Source organism: Xenopus laevis, chromosome 6S (assembly GCF_017654675.1).
Source record: "Xenopus laevis strain J_2021 chromosome 6S, Xenopus_laevis_v10.1, whole genome shotgun sequence".
Lineage (NCBI taxonomy): Eukaryota > Metazoa > Chordata > Amphibia > Anura > Pipidae > Xenopus > Xenopus laevis.
In genome coordinates, this window is record NC_054382.1 from 116,414,827 (window position 1) to 116,437,177 (window position 22,351).

General features: G+C 40.6%; 1 protein-coding gene across 1 annotated transcript; it reads left to right on the plus strand.

The window, feature by feature from the left end:
- The first annotated feature begins 866 nt into the window (after positions 1-866).
- gdf6.S (growth differentiation factor 6 S homeolog) lies at positions 867-20,961 on the plus strand. The gene is given in 2 exon segments (NM_001090364.1): positions 867-1,289; positions 19,510-20,961. Coding segments are annotated over 2 exon segments (1,200 nt in total). The 5' UTR covers positions 867-964; the 3' UTR covers positions 20,385-20,961.
- Positions 20,962-22,351: the final 1,390 nt, after the last annotated feature.

A 22,351-nucleotide genomic window follows, 5' to 3' on the forward strand; every position in this document is an offset into this window, starting at 1 on the left:
CAAAGAGGAACTTGGCCCGACACTGATTAATCCCTAAACTCACTGATGAGCCCACCAGTATTGAAATAGTTAAACGTGAATGATCTCCCAGTGCAATAGGATGTGTAAAGCAAAGAACTGACCAGTCCCTACTCTAATAAGCCCTTCTCCCAGTCTATGATGTCTAGCTTAGTGCTGCTACACCCTGGGGAGAGGCTTAGAATGGCACCCTGAGGAACTCCACATAATGAGATTTTTTTGTAACACATTCATTACTAGTTTGCCCAATATGTGCTTGCCAAAAAGGAAACAAATCCTCCCATTTAAAGGCCATACAAAGCCACACTACACTTATTTAAAATGCCATTGCAAACTCATCATTGTGAATTCCCCCCCAGACCCCATCCATCAGTGCTAGGGGAATGGGGTGGGGATATGGTAACTAAGTTCTTGGATGTTAATGGCTCGCAGTGACACTGAGATGCTTTACAAGATGTTAGTTAGAGCTTGCCAAGGTGGCCCATTACAGTATGAGGAATGTGGTTTAATTGGTTCACCCCGAGCAGGTAGCTGCTTCTTCTACTATACCAGCCACGCGCCCAGCATGGGATCTTCACCTGTCTACAATGAAACTGATAGTTCAGCAATAGCAGTAGGGACAGACCATAAAAGACAAGTCATCAAACAAAAACGTTACGATTGCTACTGATACATGTAAAGCTGAGTGCTCTTGTGCGTGTGAGTGCGCCCAGTCCCTCTTTCCTTGTCCACCGCAGAGTCGCTGACCTCTCTCGCAGTACAGGCAGACCCAGACGGTGTTTGCAGCCACAGGGCGTGCACCAGGGGGCGTGCCCGAGTCAGATTCCGGCTCCACTTGCGCTCCCTGCACCAGAGCTCCAGCGAGAAGCGCTTTGGAAGGACCCTGCACCTCTGCGCAAACCTCTCCTGGAACTAGCGCGCACAGAGCAGCCTCCGCTGGCCGCTAATGGATACATACAGGAGCCCTCTGCCCGTCTCCCTGTTGCTCTTCATTCTTCTTCTCTGGGAAGTTCCCTGTATCCAGCAGGCGTCCATCCCTTCTGCGCTGCAGCCCGGGGCACTAAGAAGGCAGCGCAGGGAGGATAAAGTCTCATCATACTCTGCTGACAGACACTTGTTGCCCCGAGCTGTGCCCGCGGTGGTGCCACACGAGTACATGCTCTCCATTTACAAGACTTTCTCTACTGCAGAGAAACTGGGGATTAATGCCAGCTTCTTCCAGTCCTCCAAGTCTGCCAACACCATCAGCAGCTTTGTGGATAGGCGGAGAGGTGAGTGCCCCTTGCCTCTACATGCGACTCTTGTATAGATTAGGGCTGGACATTTGGGGAACTCTCCATGTCACTGCCTGTACACTGGGTATCGGGTATGTTGGCTGGGATCAAAGATGGGCACTAGGGCCTCTCACTTCTCAACATGTCCCCTGGGTGGACTGTGCCTTCTGCCTTGTCTCAGATTTACCCACTAGGTACCCCTTGTCACCCATTGCCCTGTCTGCATAGACTGAACTGAGCCTTAGCAACCTACTCACTGGGTGAACTGTGCCCTAGCAACCTACCTACTGGGTAATCTGTGCCCTAGCAACCTACCCACTGGGTAATCTGTGCCCTAGCAACCTGCTCACTGGGTGAACTGTGCCTTAACAACCTACTCACTGGGTGAACTGTGCCCTAGCAACCTACTCGCTGGCGCTGGGTAATCTGTGCCTTAGCAACCCACTCACCGGGTGAACTGTGCCCTAACAACCTACCCACTGGGTAATCTGTGCCCTAGCAACCTTCTCACTGGGTGAACTGTGCCCTAGCAACCTACTCACTGGGTAATCTGTGCCCTAGCAACCTACTCACTGGGTGAACTGTGCCCTAGCAACCTACTCACTGGGTAATCTGTACCTTAGCAACCTACTCACTGGGTGAACTGTGCCCCCACTGTTTCAGATGAACTGTCTTCCCAGCTCTCCCTTCACATTGGGTGAACTGTGCCTCTCTCTGCGCATTGTGCAAGTTGATGAACTGCGACTCTTGATTCTCAGTTCCCCTTCTGCATAATTGAACTGTGCCTTTCCCTGTTACTTATTTACACTCTGCTCCATGTGCCTCCCTAGTGCCCCTGCTCATTCCCACCGCCCCCTCTGTGCCTCCTCATGCACCATCTATATACCCCGACCCACTGGCACATAACAGGTACACAGATAGACAGACAGACATAAAGACACGTTATTAACATTAACATGTATTTATAGAGCGCCAGCATATAGCGCAGCGCATTCCCTGCAGATACAAACTACAGGAAATCCAGGTTCTTTCTGAAGCCCCAGTTGAAAGATAATGTGCCCGCAGCTGAAGGGAGCTTGCCCTGCCCAAGCCTGTATACCCCTGGCCTGTGTATTATCCCTCCAGCTCAGCACCAGCCCTGTGGGAATGTCTGTACTGAAAGGAAATGTAAGGAAATAGTATTATTGGCAGAAGAATTGTGAGTTAGGGTTGTGCCATTGAGCCAATATGGGAAGAAAATGCATTTAGTGGAAGGGCACTTTGCTCAGTGACTGTTTGATGCGGATTTTAAACGAGAGAAGCTTTATTTTATCTTGTCCTGATAAAAAAGCAAATACAAGATTCAGGCTGAATAAGGATAAACATTTACTGACCAAGTTGTATGTTATCAGAGGGACACTGGGGTCTGGATAAGCTGTGTGTGTGTGTGTGTTTGTGTTACACACCGCTTCTTCTGGGAAGGAATACAATAATGTGTGATGGTGTCGCATGGGGTCTCCCCAAAACTGCAGCTCTCAGAATCAACCTGGCAGTTTTAGGGGTTGTGGGATTTGCAGTTCAGCGCCGCAGCTATTCCCAGACTCGCTCGGTCAGTGAACCTTGTAACCTTGTGTTCTTTTAAATCATCACTGCTATGCATTGAGATAACATGACGTCATGATAACATGACGCAATGGAGTTAAGAAACCATGGCTTATATGTAGTGGGCAATGGGGTGTAATCATGTAACCTTGCGTGTTAACTAATTGCCTTGCATTATCTATACCCCTCACCCCAGATCCCACCCTCAACCCAGCAGTGGATATATATTAGTATCTTGCACATGAAGTGTATCATCTAATATGCCCATTTCTTGCATGAAATCCTGGTGTTTGAGTCCTGGGAAATTGAGGCTTTCCTTGTAAGGATACCTTAACAGCGCTGCTTTGTTCTGTTGATTTATGATCAGGTCATGAGTTGCCCTTGTAGAGAGCGCTATTAGATGCAATAAAGGATGCACAGCCTTCCCCGGGCTATGACTTCATCTTATCAATGATTAGATGAAGTCATCAGGAGGTAAAAAGCAGAAATATGATTAGTAGTAAATATATTGCTGCTTTTTGCCTCCTTGGAAGTTGACCTGTTAGTAGCAGAAAAGGGTAACTGATTTGCAAACTGTCACTCTCTATAGGGTCTGACTCTCCCCTCCAACTTTATTTTTAGGGGGAAAAGGGGTTGGTTGGAGGCTGATGGAGATTAGACTGGAAATCTACCTTTGTGATGTTCAAGCTTTTTCCCCCTTTTTTTGTCTCCACGTTTTTGTGTTTGTTTGTTTTCAAGCCATTATGTGGCGACTAATTAACAGCCCCCCTAATGAGAATGTTAAATACATGGACTATCCCATTCTCCCCGCCTCCCCCACAGTGGGACCTGCCCTGTGCTACCTGCTATGGCTGCGCTGGACTCTACACAAGCTGTGCTCTGCCAGTGGGGATCATTCGCTGCTGAGACCTCTCAAGGGCAAATTAACTTGCTATATTTTATGTTGATTTTTTTTAGGACAAAACTCGACTTTGAAAAGCCACATGGCTTCTTTGTAGTTCTAGGAGCTGGTTATTTAGTCGCAGCTTCAATAAAACAACACAGTTGAGACTTGTTTGGCCAAAGGGCTTCCCTTTTTGATCTATACAGAAACAGAAAGGTAAAAAGAACTTGCTCTGTATGATTTCCCTTCATTACAAAGTGGCCTTTTTTCTAAAAAAAAAATAGGGGCTTCTGGGGTCGCAGATGTTTACAGAAGGAAATCTCTATCTTCTAGTTTTTCTGTCGTGGATTGCTGGGAATTGTAGTTAAGCTGCAGGGTCAGCCTCTGGATATTGAGCTGAGCATTTCTCTTTAATAGAATTATTATTCCTGCCCCAGTCCAGTACCCCCTATCCCCTGTGGCAGGTACATGCACATAAATCTGCAGTCTGTAGGGGGTTGGACATCTTGATCTAAATTTAAAGGGGTTTGATTTAAAGGGGTTGTTCACCCTTGAGATAACTTTTAGTATGATGTAGAGAGTGATATTCTGAGACAACTTGCAATTGGTTTTCATTTTTTATTATTTAAGGTATTTGAGTTATTTAGCTTTTTATTCAGCAGCTCTCCAGTTTGCAAAGTCGGCATTCTTGTTACTAGGGTTCAAATTACCCTAGCAACCATGCATTGATAAAGATAAAACATAACAGACTGGAATATGAAAAGGAGAGTACCTGAATAGAAGGATCAGTGATAAAAAGTAACAATAACAATACATTTGTAGCCTTACAGAGCATTTGTTTTTTAGATGGGGTCAGAGAGCCACTTGAAAGCTGCAAAGAGAAGAAAAAAATCAAATAACTATAATGCTATACAAAATAAATAATGAAAACCGATTGAAAAGTTAGTTAAAATTGGTCATTCTATAACATACTAAAAGTTACCTTAAAAGTGAACCACCCCTTTAAGTTAACTTTTAGTATGTTATAGAATGGCCAATTCAAAGCATCTTACAGTTTTTGAATTATTTGCCTTCGTCTTCTGACTCTTTCCAGATTTCAAATGGGGGTCACTGACCCCATCTAAAAAACAAATGCTTTGTAAGACTACACATTGGTTGTTATAAATTCCTTTTTTTTGCTTATCATTCTATTCAGGCCCTCTCCTATTCATATCCCGTCACTTACAGTATGCTAATCAGTGCATGGTTACTAGGGTCATTTGGAACCCAGCAACCCGATTGCTGAAATTGCAAACGGTAGAACTCAAAAACCAGAAATAATAAGAAATGAAAACCAGCTGCAAATTGTCTCAGAATATCCCTCTCTCCATCACACTAAAAGTTAATTTAAAGGTGAACAACCCCTTTAAGGCAACATTCAGCATGCTGGGTGGCAAAGTGTTTCAATTAAGAAAAATGGTGCTATGATATATAAAATGAAATGTGCCAAACTGTTTTGGTTAATAAAATACAAGGCACGATTTCTAGTGCAGCTGAACCTTGAGTGAGGGGGAAATCAGGACTCACCATCAAATTAGATCTGTAGCAGAAAGAATAAGCAGCAATGGCTTGTGTAACCTTCTGGCACTCAAATGAGATTGAACTCAATTTGCTGCATGACAGAGCCTGCTCACAGGGGGACAGTTTCTTTCTTTTTTTTTTTTTTCCTTTGGTGATTTTCATTTTTAGTTTGAACAGAATCCCTCCTGGACTGATGAAGGGCCAGCCTCACTTTCCCTTTGATTTTGATTTGATGTGTCACAGGCTGTGACCTTGCTCTGGACCTTCAGTCTTTTCCTTAGCATCAAGCTACTGATTGGACTGGCTGAGCCCATGATCTAATTGAGTGTTCATGCCATAACATATCAAATATTGCCCAGTCTTCCATAAAGAACAGCACCAGCCAATGGCATTATCCCCAGCGACTTCAAGAGAAGCTTCCGCTGCCTCTTACAGGGGCCACATCCCTGTTAATTGCTGCCTTTTCCCCCTTCTTTCTCTGGATCAGAGCTGTCAATTCATTTACAGACAGATTAGCCTCAATTAGATGAATTTCATTTTTCAGCAGAAAGAAAACCCCCCTCCAAACATTTCTTCTTGGCTGCCAAAAAAAAAATGTTGGATCGAAATGGGTCAGTTCACATCAAACGAAAACTGACCTAATGCTACAAAATATCTGATCTTGGGACAACGTTTTAAGGGTTAAACCCTCCCCCTCCCGTTTGTTGCTTGGACTTTAAAAAAATCCAACTGTCAGTTTTTCACTTTAGTCACCTTTTTATGGATTTTTTTTGTATTGTTGCTCTGCTTTTCGATAGAATATCATTTAACATGATTTGTGGTTGCTACGATCAGTAACCCCAGCAACCAGGCATCTGTATGATTGCGGTGCTTGTGTGTGCAGTTTTATGCCCTGTCCTATTCATCCTCAGTTATAATTTGCCTGGTCTCTAGGGGCTGCAATCCCTAGTAACCAGAAAGAAATGGAAATTCCTGCCTAGAGAAAGCTAAGTACCCCTTAAAAACCTAATACAAAATGAAGATTAAATTCAACCTGGGTTGTTCACCTTTGAGATAAATTTTAGTATGGTGTAGATAGTGATATTCTGAGACAATATGCAATTTGTTGAATTTATTTATTATTAAAGGTTTTTGAGTTATTTAGATTTTTATTCAGCAGCATCTTAACCAATCTGGTAACTAGGGTCCAAAATACCCTAGCAACCATGCATTGCTTTGAGTAAGAGAGTGCAATATGAATAGGACAGGGCCTGAATAGAGGGATCAGTAGTAAAAAGTAACAATACATTTGTAGCCTTACAGAGCATTTGCTTTTTAGAAGGGGTCAGCGACGCCCATTTGAAATCTGCAAAGAGTCAGCAGAAAAAGGCAAATAACTATAAAAATATATAAAAAAAAAATAATGAAAACCAATTGAAAAGTTGCTTGGAATTGGCCATTCTATAACATAATAAAAGTTACTTTAAAGGAGAACCACCCCTTTAAAAGCAAGTGTCCCCTTCCTGTAAAGAGTTAATTTCAAGGCAAACTACCCCTCACAATGTTGTCTGTTTTATATTTATCTGTGGGAAATGTTGAAGTCTTTGGAACACAAGCACATACATAAGTACAAAAATGTTTGTAAACCCGAATGTTAAACGGAAAATATTGTTCTGGATATCAAGCAAGTTCCACACCCAAAATGTGCTCCTTTCCAACTCAGGGGACCTTTCGTTCGTACTTACTTCATTTGCTCTGCACCAATTATGAGAATTTTTTTGGGGGCAAAATGTTTGTTTGTTTTTCCATGAAAGATGAAACTAGTTAAACGGAAATAGGGGATGTCTGTGCCTCCTCTTGTTATGGTTGCAAGATCAGACAGAAGGGCTGTAAGAAAATTACTTTTGGCACATGAAGTAACTCATTAAAACGCAGATGGTGCTCAGGACCCCCAGTACTGGATCTCCGGGGGGCAACAGAAAAAAAAGCAATTTACATAGCGTAGTACTAATTCCTTATCCATATCGTAAATATATTATGTTGCTGATTACTTTGTTTCTTTTTTTATTCTTATAAAAACAAACAGTATTGGGGCAATAATATTTTCATGCTCAGTATTCAAAAAGAACGCGTTGCGTAATATCTATGTCACCTGGTGTTTTAGTGTCATGTTATTCGTATTAGAACTTGAAGCAATCGAGGCATAAAAATATGGAAGCAATTAATTAGCTATTTTATTTTAAAACTGCGCTGATCTTATGTATTTATATATCAAGATAAAATTAAAACAAACTCGACTGCCCATTTTGTGTCTGGAAATACTCCATAAAAACTGTGATGGGCTCCCAGTGGTCTCCTGCCTGTTGAAAGATGATATATATCATGTTTATGATGTGTGCGTGTATCTACAGGCGTTATCTATATATATATCGCTCAGCGATCGATGTGCCTTCTGTGACCTAAACAGTACAAAATGGTTTTGTAACATTGTACAAAAGAGATTCTGTGGCGCACTCGTTAGGACATAATTAGATTTACATTTTTTTTTACGAAGGTTTAAACATCTGTCTGTGTTGGTGCTGGGAATCCAAACATTGTTGCGCCGATTTTGAAATGATTTAGATGTAAAATATTAGAGTTTTTTTTTGTTTATGTAGAAATAAAAAATTATTATTTTTTTTTTTACAAGCAGCACATTTCCTCGGTGGAGGGAAGGCTGGGTGGGATCAGTGCAATGCATTCGGTAGCTTTGCCCAAGGAAATGTTGTGGTTGGCAAGGGGAAAATGAAATATAAGGAGGTATTTTAATGGGCAAGGTGGGAATTCTGTACGGTCAATTATTTAGTGACCTTGTATTCGATTTGTCTGAGCCTTTATACAAACACTAATGCAGACCATACGGGCAAACACAGGCAGGACACGTGTATATATATATATATATATATATATATATATATATATATATATATATATATATATATATATATATATATATATATATATAGCGATGAAGCAGATCAGCACTACAGTATAATTATCTATTACACTGTGCATACCAACGTTTCGGTCCATATTTGGACTTTTATCAGGGGATATATATATACATATATATATATAATATATATATATGTGTATACATATATATATATATATATTGCTTTAATTTGACATAGGTACATGTGATCTTTCCTGTGTTTAAGTAAGTGTGTGTGTGCGCAAAGGTACAGGCATGTGCGCCCAGTCAAAGCATTTCCAGACCGACCCCTAATTGCCGCAGAGGTTTGAAGTTTTAAGGACTCGAAATAAATCTTTCCATGTATTTTAGCCTTTTCTTAAGAGCTGATTTACTAAGGCAGCTCCTGCCAAAATGTATCAGTCAGGCAAGCCTTCATTATCCAGCTATTACCTGCAGATTTATTTGGTAACTGGGAGATGATTGTTATTAGTCTGGGCGCACAGTGGAACAGGGTTACAGTAAGACAACAGATAAACAAGGACTGGGGTAACTGTGCAGGGGACTGGGGGGTTGTTCTAATCTAGGAGGGATGCTGTTAGTAACATGTAGCAGTAATACCTCTTGCCTAAACTTATGGACCACTACCACAACCCTTTCTTTTCTTATCTAGCTACCTCTCTGTAGGTTAATACTGCCTTGACTACATTAGGAATAAAGGTGAGGACTATAGAGGGATTGCCATATGATGGGACATTGCAAATAGAGCTTGCAGGGCAAGAGTTTAAAGGGACAATATACCCTTTTTTTCATTGGTGCAATGAATAGACGTTGTGCTGGGCTGGACTTTTTTCCCTAATTTATTTAGGAAATATCTACAGTTTTATTTCTTGCACAGTAAATGCACAGTAACATTTTAAAACGACTCCATATCTTGATCCCAAAGAGCAAAGTCAAACAAACCAGCAGTCCACGAGAAGCCCTCTGTATAATAAGCTGCTCTTTAGCTAAAAAAACCCAAAACACAGATAGTCTGTAACTGGGGGGAAGGGAGAAGCTATAAGATGATTCTCAGTGGACTGTCCACTTGTTTGACTTTGCTCTTTGGGATCAGGAAGTAGAATGTGGCTTTAGTTTTGTTTTCATATTTTGCCCTGTTATGAGCAAGAAATAAAAGCCATGTCTGTTCAGACAAGCCTTCAATGTAACACAAGACTTATCCATGGAATCAACGTTGAAAAGGGGAGTATACTGTCCCTTTAAAGGAAGTCACTGCCTTGTTTTTGTACCATCTATTAGTATGGGAAATACAACCACCACTGCTGGATGTAGCTTGTGACACATTTTTACTTAAAGGAGTTGTTCACCTTTGAGTTAACTTTTAGCATGATGTAGAGAGTGATAAGACAATTTGCAATTGGTTTTAATTTGTTCTTATTTGTGGTTTTTGAGTTATTTAGCTTTTTATTCAGCAGCTCTTCAGTTTGTAATTTCAGCAATCTGGTTGCTAGGGTCCAAATCAACCTAGCAACCATGCACCAATTTAAATACCATAATGTAATATAAATAAGAAAGTGCCTGAATAGAAATTTGAGTAAAACTAAGAATAGCAATAAATGTGTAGCCTTACAAAGGATTTTTTTTTAGAAGCTGGAAAAAGTCAGAAGGAGAAGGCAAATAATTCAAAAACTATAAAAATAAATAAATAACGAAGACCAATTGAAACGTTGCTTACAATGGCTCATTCTACAACATACTAAAAGTTAAAGGGATTCTGTCATGTTTTTTATGATGTGGTTTTTATTTCTAAATTACAGGGTTTACACTGCAAATAATTCACTCTACCATATAAAATTTCATTCCTGAACCAGCAAGTGTATTTTAAGTTGTAATATTGGTGTGTAGGTGCATCTCAGGTCATTTTGCCTGGTCATGTGCTTTCAGAAAGAGCCAGCACTTTAGGATGGAATTGCTTTCTGGCAGGCTGTTGTTTCTCCTACTCACTGTAACTGAATGTGTCTTAAGCTGGCCATAGACTCAAAGATTCGCTCGTTTGGCGACATCGCCAAACGAGCAGATCTTTCCCCATGCCACTAACGGCATGGCTATATCGGGGTAATTCCAATCTGTATGGCCGAAAGATAGAATTACGATACGCCCAGGGGCTCCGACGGGTCTGTCGGTTAAAAATCAAACCTTCCCGATCGATATCGTGGCCAGATATCGATCTGGAAGACCCGTCGGAAGCCCCCATACACGGGCAGATAAACTGTCAAATTGGTCCAAATGACCCATATCGGCAGCTTTATCTGCCCGTGTATGGCCACCTTTAGTGGGACCTGGATTTTACTATTGAGTGCTGTTCTTAGATCTACCAGGCAGCTGTTACCTTGTGTTAGGGAGCTGTTATCTGGTTACCTTCTCATTGTTCTGTTGTTAGGCTGGAGGGTGTGATATCACTCCAACTTGCAGGACAGCAGTAAAGAGTGACTGAAGTTTATCAGAGCACAAGTCACATGACTGGGGGCAGCTGGGAAACTGACAATATGTCTAGCCCCATGTCAGATTCCAAAATTAAAAATAAAAAAATGTGTTTGCTCTTTAGAGAAACGGATTTCAGTGGAGAATTCTGCTGGAGCAGCACTATTAACTGATGCGTTTTTTCCCCATGACAGTATCCCTTTAGGTTGCATCTAATTACATATGAATGCTCTTGTCACATACACCTGGGTGCTTGTATATGGGGCGCTATCGCTATACCTTTTTTAACCCTGTATGGAAGTGCAATATCATCCTCTTGTCTCCTATTCCTGCACTCATAGTACTATTCTATTCGTCTCTTATACTTGTGAGTATGGAGCAGTGTTTTCATCTTCTTCTTGTCTCACGCCCCTGATGTAACTAGTACGTGTAGGACCAGTGCTATCATTATCTTGTCTAATAGACCTGCAGGCTTCGTGTAAAGGGCAGCACCGTTTTGATCTAGTTCTCATGTAACTACAGGCATGGAGCAGTTATCCTATGCTTTTGTCTCATGTACCTACATTTGTGGTGCTAGTACTAAACCATGTCTGTCTTTACTTGTGACATGATTGTCTACTAGTATCAAGTACACAAATAAAGATTCTGCGTGGGCTGTGCTGCAATGCCCATTCTGCATTGGTAGAAACAAATATATTGCATTTTTATATATATATATATATATATATACACACACATAGATATATATTTTGAAAGGCCAGTGATTGCAGTCAGTGGATTTTACTAGATCTATTAACCCATGGGTTACTGGCGTAGCTCTTTACATGTGGTTAGAAACAGCTTCCTTTACTGGCAAATTATTCCTGAAAGGTTTTGGGTTAAGAATTGGACGCTGATGAGTTGGCCGAGTGCCCAGTGCTTGGTCTCTTATACAAAAAAGGAAACGTTTGTGGCCTTTATCGACCCCACTGCTTAGGCACTTTTTTTATGATCTGCTAAACAGTGAAATGAGCCCATTCCCCCAGAGGAAGCCCCAGGAGTGACAGTTTAGACTCTAACCATGGGCGCTAGTATTGCCCCGCCGCGCTAGGATCTGTCTGCTTATTAAAACATCCGACATGCACAATGCAATATGCAACATCCAAAACGCAACAAGTTACGTCTCTCACTGCTGTAAAGAACTGTAACTGTTTGCTAATTGTACATCTCTCAAAAAGATAGGGACACACTTCTAGCGTCTGGTATTCATTAAACGCGAGATACAGGCAAACATGTCACTTGTTGGACAAAGACTTGCTGAGGGTTTATACAAAGTCATGTCCACTCAGGGGAAAGAAGAAACGTATATATGAACCTCTTGATATGGGACTGTGGAAAAAAGGTTACCCAATATCTATAGATCATACCCGGAGAGGGACTGTCCCCTTATCTCTTCTCTATTCCTACAGCTTCTATATCATCTATCTATCTATCTATCTATCTATCTATCTATCTATCTATCATCTATCTATCATCATCTATCTATCATCATCATCATCATCATCATCATCATTATCTATCTATCTATCTATCTATCTATCTATCTATCTATCTATCTATCTATCATCATCATCATCATCATCATCATCTCCTCTCTCTCTCTCTCTCTCTCTCTCTCTCTCTCTCTCTCACTCTCACTCTCTCTCTCTCTCTCTCTCTTTCTCTCTATCTACCATCATCATCATCATCTATCTGTATATAATCTCTCTATAATACACAAAAGCCATGAATATCCTGTAAATTATATCCTTATAAACGGTGAGTTCTGATGTCATCAGTTATAAACGGTGAGTTCTGATGTAATTTCTGTCACATGACTCACTGAAATTTGTGTATTATAATAAATAAAGTACCCCCAGTTGCAAAATATGAGGATATTAGAAGTTACCTCGGAGTTCCATGACCTGTATAAAAACACTCGGCCTTCGGCCTCGTGTTTTTATATGGTCATGAAACTCCTCGGTAACTTATAATATCCTTATATTTTATACAATTGGGCTGTTGATCATTGCCCGTTATAGGATTTGTTCCTGGGGCTTCTGAGCATTGTGCTAATCTGTTTATCTGTTTGATTCCTGTTGTGACCTTTGCCTGGCTATCAGGCCCGGACTGGCAATCTGTGGGTTCTGGAAAATGCCAGAAGGGCTGCTGTATGCTTCCATAGAAAGTTACCATAAGGTGGGCTGGTTGAGGGCTGTTTGGGCTGGTAGGAGGCTGTTTGGGCCTCTGCGTACTTGGAATGGCAGGGCCTATTTTGACTCCCAGTCCAGGCCTGCTGGCTATTGATTATCCTGACTTCTGAATTCTGACCCTTGCCTGATAACCAATTTCGATTCTGATTAACTTCCTGGTTTGACCCTTGCCTGCCTGACTACGTTTATTCTCTGCCTGCCCCGACCCGGCCTGATCTGACTACTCTATTGCCTAACGCCTTGTACCACGACCTTCTGCACAAAGACTTTGCTTACAGTTGTGCCCCTCTGCCTGTCTAGAACCCCTCGCCTTGCACCTCTCATTTTAAGACCTGGCGGCATCTGAGTAGTTGAGGGCTCCTCCTGAGACAAAGGCGGCAGCTACAGACAGAAGCATGAGCCAAGACCAGGGTGCCTGGCATCGGTTCTAGATTTAGGGTGCCAACCGTTACATCATCTATCATCATATTTCTCTCTCTCTATTGTCTATCTATCTATCTATCTATCTATCTGTCTGTCTGTCTGTCTGTCTGTCTGTCTGTCTGTCTGTCTGTCTGTCTATCTATCTATTATCTAACTATATATTATCTATCTATCTATCATCTATCTATCTATCTATCTATCTGTCTGTCTGTCTGTCTGTCTGTCTGTCTGTCTGTCTGTCTGTCTGTCTGTCTATCTATCTATTATCTAACTATATATTATCTATCTATCATCTATCTATCTATCTATCTATCTATCTATCTATCTATCTATCTATCTATCTATCTATCTATCTTCATCATCATCATCATCATCTATCATCACATTTCTCTCTTTCTATTGTATATCTATTATCTATCTATCTATCTATCTATCTATCTATCTATCTATCTATCTATTTATTTATCTTCTGTCTGTCTGTCGCCTATCATCTATATATATTTGTCATATCTTTGACATCTATATGGTGGTAATTAGCGCAGTACCCAGGCTGATAAGGCAATACGCTGAGCAAATACAATAATTAGTAAGGAGATACCTGTGCATAGTATTATGTTTTCTATAGAATTCATGTGGGCCAATCAAGTACCACATGAGGGAACCTTAAACGAGATAGTGCAACTTTCTGTAAGTTATCGTCCTTGCTACCTGCTTTCCTCCTTTGTGGATACAGTGGTGCTATTGCGTCTGCCTGGGTACATAAGTCATTGAGTGATTATTATTTATTTATTAATAACAAAATATATTCATTTAGTTTGATTTATTTTAGGATGTTCATTTTTGTAAACAGTTATTGTAACAATAATTGTACCTTCCCCTATGTGTTGCTAAAGGTACTATATACTCTAAGCCCAGCAGTCCTGGGACCAGTTAGCGTATGAACCCAATACAATGGTTCTGGGCAAAACTATATGTGCTGTGTAGGGAACACAGTGTGACCTATATACCTAGTGTTCCTATTTAGGACAGTTATTAAATGTATCGTATTGGTTTGATTGATCTAAGTTGCAAGCCAAGAACTTGAAAGGACCATAATGATTGCCTTTTTTAGATGGGGACTGAGCTTTTCCATAATTAATAATAAGATTTATCTGGTACGGTACCAGATCAATCTTATTAATTATTTAGTAATATATTAAAATTGGGGTGGGGTTACTATTGCTTCAGAGGGGCTTATCATACAGAAGGGCCTCAGCTTTAGGTGGTCTCTTGATGATGCTGATGATCATTGCTCACATATTATTCAATACTATATGTTATGCTGTACAATACTATACACACTAACTACCGCACTGAAATTGATTAACAATTATTTTCAGATTTGGTGAGAAAACATTGCAACAAAAATGCCTTTAACAGTTATTATTTTTCGCTATCTATAAAGCGCCAACATTTTCCACAGCGCTGTACAGTGCAATAGAATAGTGCAATAAAAAGGGCCTTGCACATTAGCGCTTTCCATCCAAAAGATTCAACCCATATTTCATAAAATGGCCGGCTATTTGTCTTGAACTTTTCCTTCGAAATTCACGAGGGTATTTAAACATTTCACATCTGTTATGAGTTACAAACTCCTATCAAATGGATACTTGGAGGAAAATTAGACCTGTCCTTAAAAAAAAATGACGAAATAAATGCATTTCCTTCCCAGTTTGATTCTGCTTTATTTGAAGCTCCAAGTCACTAGTAATCATTTGAGGAATGCTTGTTGTTTTCTGTAGATCTGTCAAAAACAGTCGAGAAAGCATTCATTTTAAATTAAGTTTACTGAGAAAAAATAGGCGCAATCTAATAAACTTGGGCATTTTGTGAGCCCTTGTTACAATTTTGTACAACAATGTTGCCGCTAGGTGACACTATAAATACTATATACTGGGAAATAAATTGTATCCAGAGCTTTGTTGTTGTTTTTTTTTGTTTTCTTTCAAAAATAGGTCAAGACTATATTTCTTTTTTTGTCTCCATTTTGCAGTAACCAGTACTTACAAAACTGTTTCTCTCTCATGGTAAAAATGCATTTTGTGGATAAAACAACTGATGCAAATGTAAAATTACGATTCAAATCCGGAACCCTTTTCATTTGTTGTTTGTCTTTTTTTCTGATTCTTTTATAATTATTTGCCTTTTTCTCCTTACTCTTTGGAGTTTTTAAATGGGCGTCGCTGTCCCCTTCAAAAAAAACGAATGCTCTGTAAGGCTGCAAATGTTTTTGTTGAAGGCATGCAAATGTAGTTCCTACTTTATATGACTGATCCTTCTATTCAGACCCTCTCCTGTTCATATTCCAGCCTCTTATTCAAATCAGTGCATGGTTGCTAGGGTAATTTGGGCCCTAGTTACCAGATTGCTTAAAATGCAAATTGAAGAGCTGCTGAATAAAAAGCTAAATAATTCAAAAACCACAAATAATAAAAAATAAAAAACCAAGTGCAAATTGTCTCGGAATATAACTCTCTACATCATACTAAAAGTTATCACAAAGGTGAGCAACCCCTTTCAGGGTAAGGGCACACCTGGCGAATCGGGGAGATCTAATCGCCTCGTCTTTGCGGAGATTATCTCCTTGAACGCCCTCTGTCTTGCGCCGGCTATAATGAAAAGTCATCTGCCTCACGAGGAAACTTCGGGCGACTTCGGAATACGATGTGCCGCGTATACCATGCAGCAGTGACGTTTCATTATAGCTGGCGGACAGAGGGAAGATGTTCGGGGAGATTAGTCACTGCAAATAGGAGGTGATTAGTCGACAGGCGACTAAGGGCTATTCCACACGGGGAGATAGCCTTGCGTTTGCGGTCGCGGCGACAAAGCGCCGCGCCAGTCGCCGCGACCGGCGCAGGCGACAGTTTTGTATGGGCGCCTATGTAAAAACGCCTGTGCTAACCACACGAGGCGATGCGCTTTTCAACAGTCGCCTGAAAATGCCTCGCCAGGCTTTTTCAGGCGACTGTTGAAAAGCGCATCGCCTCGTGTGGTTAGCACAGGCGTTTTTACATAGGCGCCCATACAAAACTGTCGCCTGCGCCGGTCGCGGCGACTGGCGCGGCGCTTTGTCGCCGCGACCGCAAACGCAGGGCTATCTCCCCGTGTGGACTAGCCCTAAATCTCCCCGAATCGCCAGGTGTGCCCTTACCCTTAATGTCTCAATAAATTTAAAGAGGAAATATCAAAGGGCTATAAATTCGCAGGCTAGGGTTGGTTCATTGATTCAGATAATATACAATTACAAGCTGTCTGTGCTCATGTTTTGCCTCTAGTTTGAGGAGAACCTTTGACAGGGAACATGTATCAAGTTATCAGAACTTGGTGATATAATTTAAGCTCAAATTTTGCCTTGTATAGGATTTATTAAAGGCGGTGTATTTTGACACACAATTGATATGCAAACCAACACAATTAGTATGGGTTTAACGAAAAATCTATATATCTTTGTTAGGTTCCTAAAAACATTCAATATTTTATTGTTTAAAATAAATTAAACAATAAAATCTGATGCTTTCCTCCTGATGATATAAATATATGGTGAATGATGCAACACCCTTGCCGTGTAAGAGGGCACTGTTGGTATAGAGAGGGTTAAGTCACAGGTCGGCTCTGTCCCTTAATTAACGTGCTGTGTACCAGCCAAGTCCCTCCTACATTCTTTCATGATGAATTGTGTGTAATGTATTTACAGTATCCTCTGGCGATTGCAGCATGTCCATGGCCTGTATAGGATAAGGTCCAGTAAATTTGGAACACCCCCATATGTGTCTGGTCCCCCGGCCTCCCTCCTGCGCCAAAGTAAACATGCTTGGACTCTTTTAGCAGTAATTGGCTTGTTATGTGTATAGTCCATAAACATTTCTTTAGGGTTCCCCCCCCCCCGGGTCATCTGTGTACTCTGCGTGCTCTCACCAGCTTTTCTGTGTCAAAAGGCTTCAATTTTTATACCCCCCTGAATATTTCATAGCAGAAAAGTTATGTCAGCATGCTGAATAGGATTTTAGTAAGTAGGGGAAAGGATAACTCTCTACCCAGGGCTTATTGCCTGGCCTCGGCTGCCATTCAGAAGGACCTAAAGGTTTTATTTCAATGGGATGGATTTTTAGATGTCTGACACTTGTATTTAGAACAGATTCCCAGTTATCTTAGTTAAAGGGTAACTATCTCCGAAATGATAATTTAATATAAGCTTCAGCATACTGAAATAAGAAACTTTGTAAATACAATCAATTAAATATTCTGTTCCGTTTCTGAAATAATCAAGTTAATGTTCACTATCCCTCCTCAGCATCTGTTTCTCTTCATTCTGTCTTTATGCAGCAGTTGGGTGTCAGATATTCATTGACAGTTAGATCCAACATATCTAATAGGGGGTTCCCTTTCCTATCAAATGAATTACAGCTCACGCAAATAACTGATTCCACTACAAACAAAATCTAACAAAATAACTGCCTTTTACACAAATTCTGCATGTAGAGAGACATGATGTCTGGTGATTTAATAGAGTGAGCTCTAATACATCTTCTAGGCAAAAGGAGCCCCCTATAAGATATATTGGATGTAACTGTCAATAAATATAAATGACACCCAACTGCTGAATGAAGAGAGAATGAAGAGAAACAGATGCTGAGAGAGGGATAGTAAACATAAACGTGATTATTTCAGAAACAGTACAGAATATTTTATTTAATGTATTTAGAAAGTTTCTTATTTCAGTATGCTGAAGCTTATATAAATTTTTCATTTTCGTGATAGTTCCCCTTTAATAAATGGGCCATAGTAAACAAAGTAGTTAATAAAACAGCTAGGTTATACTCCCTAAATTTAGGGGACACGATGTCTCTGTATTTTTAATTTATTGTTGTGAATTGTAATTGTAACTCTGTGCATACACTTTTCATTCTCTGAATGTTTGTCCTTATACAAGTAAGTTAGTGGGGGCTGCATCGCTTCAGGAGAACTCTGTTGTCTTCAACAGACCTGTAATGTCAGATCTTGGTCATTAAGGGCATCAACTCATTGAAGCCCCTTTACTGTGCAAATCAATGTGACAGCCGCCCCCCCCCCATCCTCATGCATACATTCTCATGTGAATGTTCACATTTTATTAAAGGGAACCTAATGAAGTTTGGGTGGGTTTTCCCGGTCTGTACATATTTGGTTTGGTTTGGCACCATAACGATGTTGTGAATAATTAAACCTTAAAGGGCTTGTAAAGTCTAAAATAGAATAAGGCTAGAAATGCTGTATTTTGTATACTAAATATAAACATGAACTTACTGCACCACAAGCCTAATCAAACAAATAATTTATGCTTTCAAAGTTGGCTACAGGGGGTCACCATCTTGTAACTTTGTTAAACATCTTTGCAAGACTAAGACTGTGCACATGCTCAGTGTGGTCTGGGCTGCTTAGGGATTGTCATAAACAAAGCTGCTTGAGTTCTGCATGGCTGGGAAGTAAGGCGGGGGCTCCCCCTGCTGTTCATAAGTATGATTGTTTCCCTGCTCAGCAGTTAGGGACCATCTGACAATTCCTATCCACAGCAGTAAATGAAGGGAGAATTTCACTGCATACAGTCAGGTTTCTTATAAAAACGGTACACATTTTTTTATTAAAGTATATTGGAGATAGGTTTCTTTTTCATTAAAGAAAGTAAAAATGGGATTTTATTTTTTTGCCTTTACATGCCCTTTAAAGTAAGAATGAAAGAACGGGGCATGGAGCTTCTTAAGGTTAAGACACACAGAGCTACTAGCAGCAGCTACTTATCAGGGCTACAAAAAAGACAATAGTAATAATATGTGTGTGTTTTAACAGAGGCAATTTTCAGTATTGTATATGGCAGGGTATTTTTTGGCATTTTGTAGTCACAACAAGTAGCTGCTACTAGTAGCTCTGTGTGTCTTCACCTTTACCTTCCAATTGTGTTTAACTACAGCTTCCAGCATCCCCAGCAACTCTGACGGAGGATGTGGTTGAATTACAATTGTGGGAAATGGGTTGTGTTTGGGAAACCCTGGGCTAGATGAGGTATTTTCCAGATCCTCGCTCACTGTATAATTATTCTTTATCTTGCAGACAATCTCTCTCTCCCGTCTTTAAAGAGAAAGAAGTACTTGTTTGATGTATCCACTCTGTCAGACAAAGAGGAACTGGTGGGGGCAGAACTGAGGGTATTTCGTAAAGCCCCCATAGAGTCAGCCAAAACACCTTTGGACTTGTATAACCTGCAGGTAACATCATGCACCTCCCAAGCACAGCTGGATTACCGGACCCTGGACCTGAGGGACACCCCCTCACCGGGCTGGCAAGTATTTGATGTCTGGAAAAGCCTACAGGATATCAGCCAAGGCAAGAAACAGATATGTGTGGAGCTAAAAGCTATCTCTTTAACCACTGGCTTGGAGGTTAACCTGAGAAGCTTGGGTTTGGCCAGAAAGCCAAGATCCTACCAGGAAAAAGCACTCCTGGTGGTGTTTACAAAATCCTCCAGGAAGAACCTCTACAACGAACTAAAAGAACAGGTTCATTCTTCAAAGAGCATGGAGAAGGAGGCAAGGTTACATTTTAAAACAAGGAGGAGGAGAAGGACAACTTTCAACAGCAGGCATGGCAAAAGACATGGAAGGAAATCCAGGCTGAGATGCAGCAAAAAACCCCTCCATGTCAACTTCAAGGAGCTCGGGTGGGATGACTGGATAATTGCACCCCTGGAATACGAAGCTCATCATTGCGAAGGGGTCTGCGATTTCCCCCTCCGATCTCACCTAGAGCCCACCAACCATGCCATTATCCAAACATTAATGAACTCAATGAACCCAGGTTCTACTCCTCCTAGCTGTTGTGTGCCCACCAAATTGACTCCTATCAGTATTCTTTATATTGATGCCGGTAATAATGTGGTCTACAAACAATATGAAGATATGGTTGTAGAGTCCTGTGGATGTAGGTAGCAGTTGGTGTGCCAGAGCAATAAATAAACTCAAAGATAAGAGTGGGCTGGGCCCAGGTTCAAGATCCCAAGGGGGGGTTCAATACTGCGTATCTGGTGTGCACCTACACCCCCCACAGTGGATTGGGCACTATTATATCACAGGTTATATTGTGTGGACTGTGCTGTTCACAGACACTTTGTAGCAACCAGCAATACAACCAGCTGTTACCTTATGGTAGGTCAATGTTCTGTGCAGATCCACTAAAATGAAGGTGATGAATGAATGACCATTCAGTTGGAGTATAATGACTAATCTACTTTAGTCTGAATACGGATCTGCTTTGCAGGAGGTTCAGTTTCCAGGACTCACCTCTGGGGAGAGGAGGGAAGGGAGTCTGATGGTGGCACTTTGAAACCCACCCCTTTTTTCTTTATTTTATTTTTGTTCCCAGTCTGATGGAACCAGCCCCATCCAGACAGAGTGTTGGGATCAGGTGTGGGGAGAAAGGGATTATGTTTCTGCTTTCTCTGTTGATTTTTGGAGTGTACACAAGATGCATTGACAGGCACCTGTTCAAACTGAGTCCATTTAAGATTGCAGGGAAGCAATATAGTCTGTGCCTTTTATGGGCTGGCATGCGGAGAGTAATGGAAGCACATAAGCCCCAATAAAGTTGTTTTTTTACCCAATTTCCTTTACAAACACTTTGAGAGTTATCCGAGGATTTACACTGCAATTAATGTTAAGACAATGTAGTTTGCACAATGCAAGCAGCTAAAGAGTAAATTAGAGATGGTGAGAAGATAGGTAATGCTGGGTGAGGGATTGTCATAAAATATGTGAATAGTTTTGGATGGTGGGTAGTTCTCCTTATATATATCAGCATATCATCTCCCTATATAAATTCCTATCAGTATGTTAGCAAGAAACAACACAAATACTGTTTATCTGTTAGAGAGAAACCTGCATGTTTGAGGGTAGTATAGAAAGAGACAGTTCTATCTATCAGGTGTAGCGAGGGAGATATCCATCTATTTGTTTGTTAAAGAGAGTATGATAATGGCAGAGGGGGGCTAACTACTCATCTGTTACTGACAGATTCCTTTCTGTTGATCTATTAACAGAGACCCATCTATCAATCTTTTAGAGGGAGACAGAGAGCTGTACCTCTCAAAGGGAGAGAACTTTATCAGTATCTTCACTAGTTAGACAGAGAGAGGTGAGATTGAGATCATCCTGCCTATCAAAAACCTATAGTATTTAATTTTTTTTTTTGAGAACGAAAGCCCTATCTCACAATGAAACATATGGTAAGAGACAGGGAAGGGGCACAGAATGCAACAGTCTGTTACATCAGGTTATTCCTATTTAACTGAACATATTGTCCTATTGCCAGATGTTCTTGTTAGGATACAAGGACATACACTATAGTTGTGCTGTAGCTGTTATTTAAGTTATAATTAGGTGGTAACTTATGTTTGGGGCATCTGCAACAACCCAAACCCTTTAGCAGTGAAGATCTGTTCCTCCAAATATATCCCAGCAGCTCCTTTTTTCATCTTTACTACTCACCAGAAACCAATACATTCTGCATTATAATTGATAAATAATCATCACTGTAGCGTCAACTTCCATGGCAGAAATTACTTATTATTTGCTAATGTTCTGATCATTTAGCACAACCCATAAGCTTGGTTACTCAATAGCAGTTCATTTTTGTGACACTAAAAAGAAAGCCTAACGGGTTGAAGAGCTGCTGAGAAATAAGCATGGGTTATTAAAGTTATAGGTTTGATGAAGCTCTAGCCCAGTACAATAAGTTAACTATATAAAATGCAATCTTACAGACATATTTGTTCATAGACCTTAAAGGGATACTGTCATCGGAAAACATGTTTTTTTCAAAACACATCAGTTAATAGTGCTACTCCAGCAGAATTCTGCACTGAAATCCATTTCTCAAAAGAGCAAACAGGTTTTTTTAT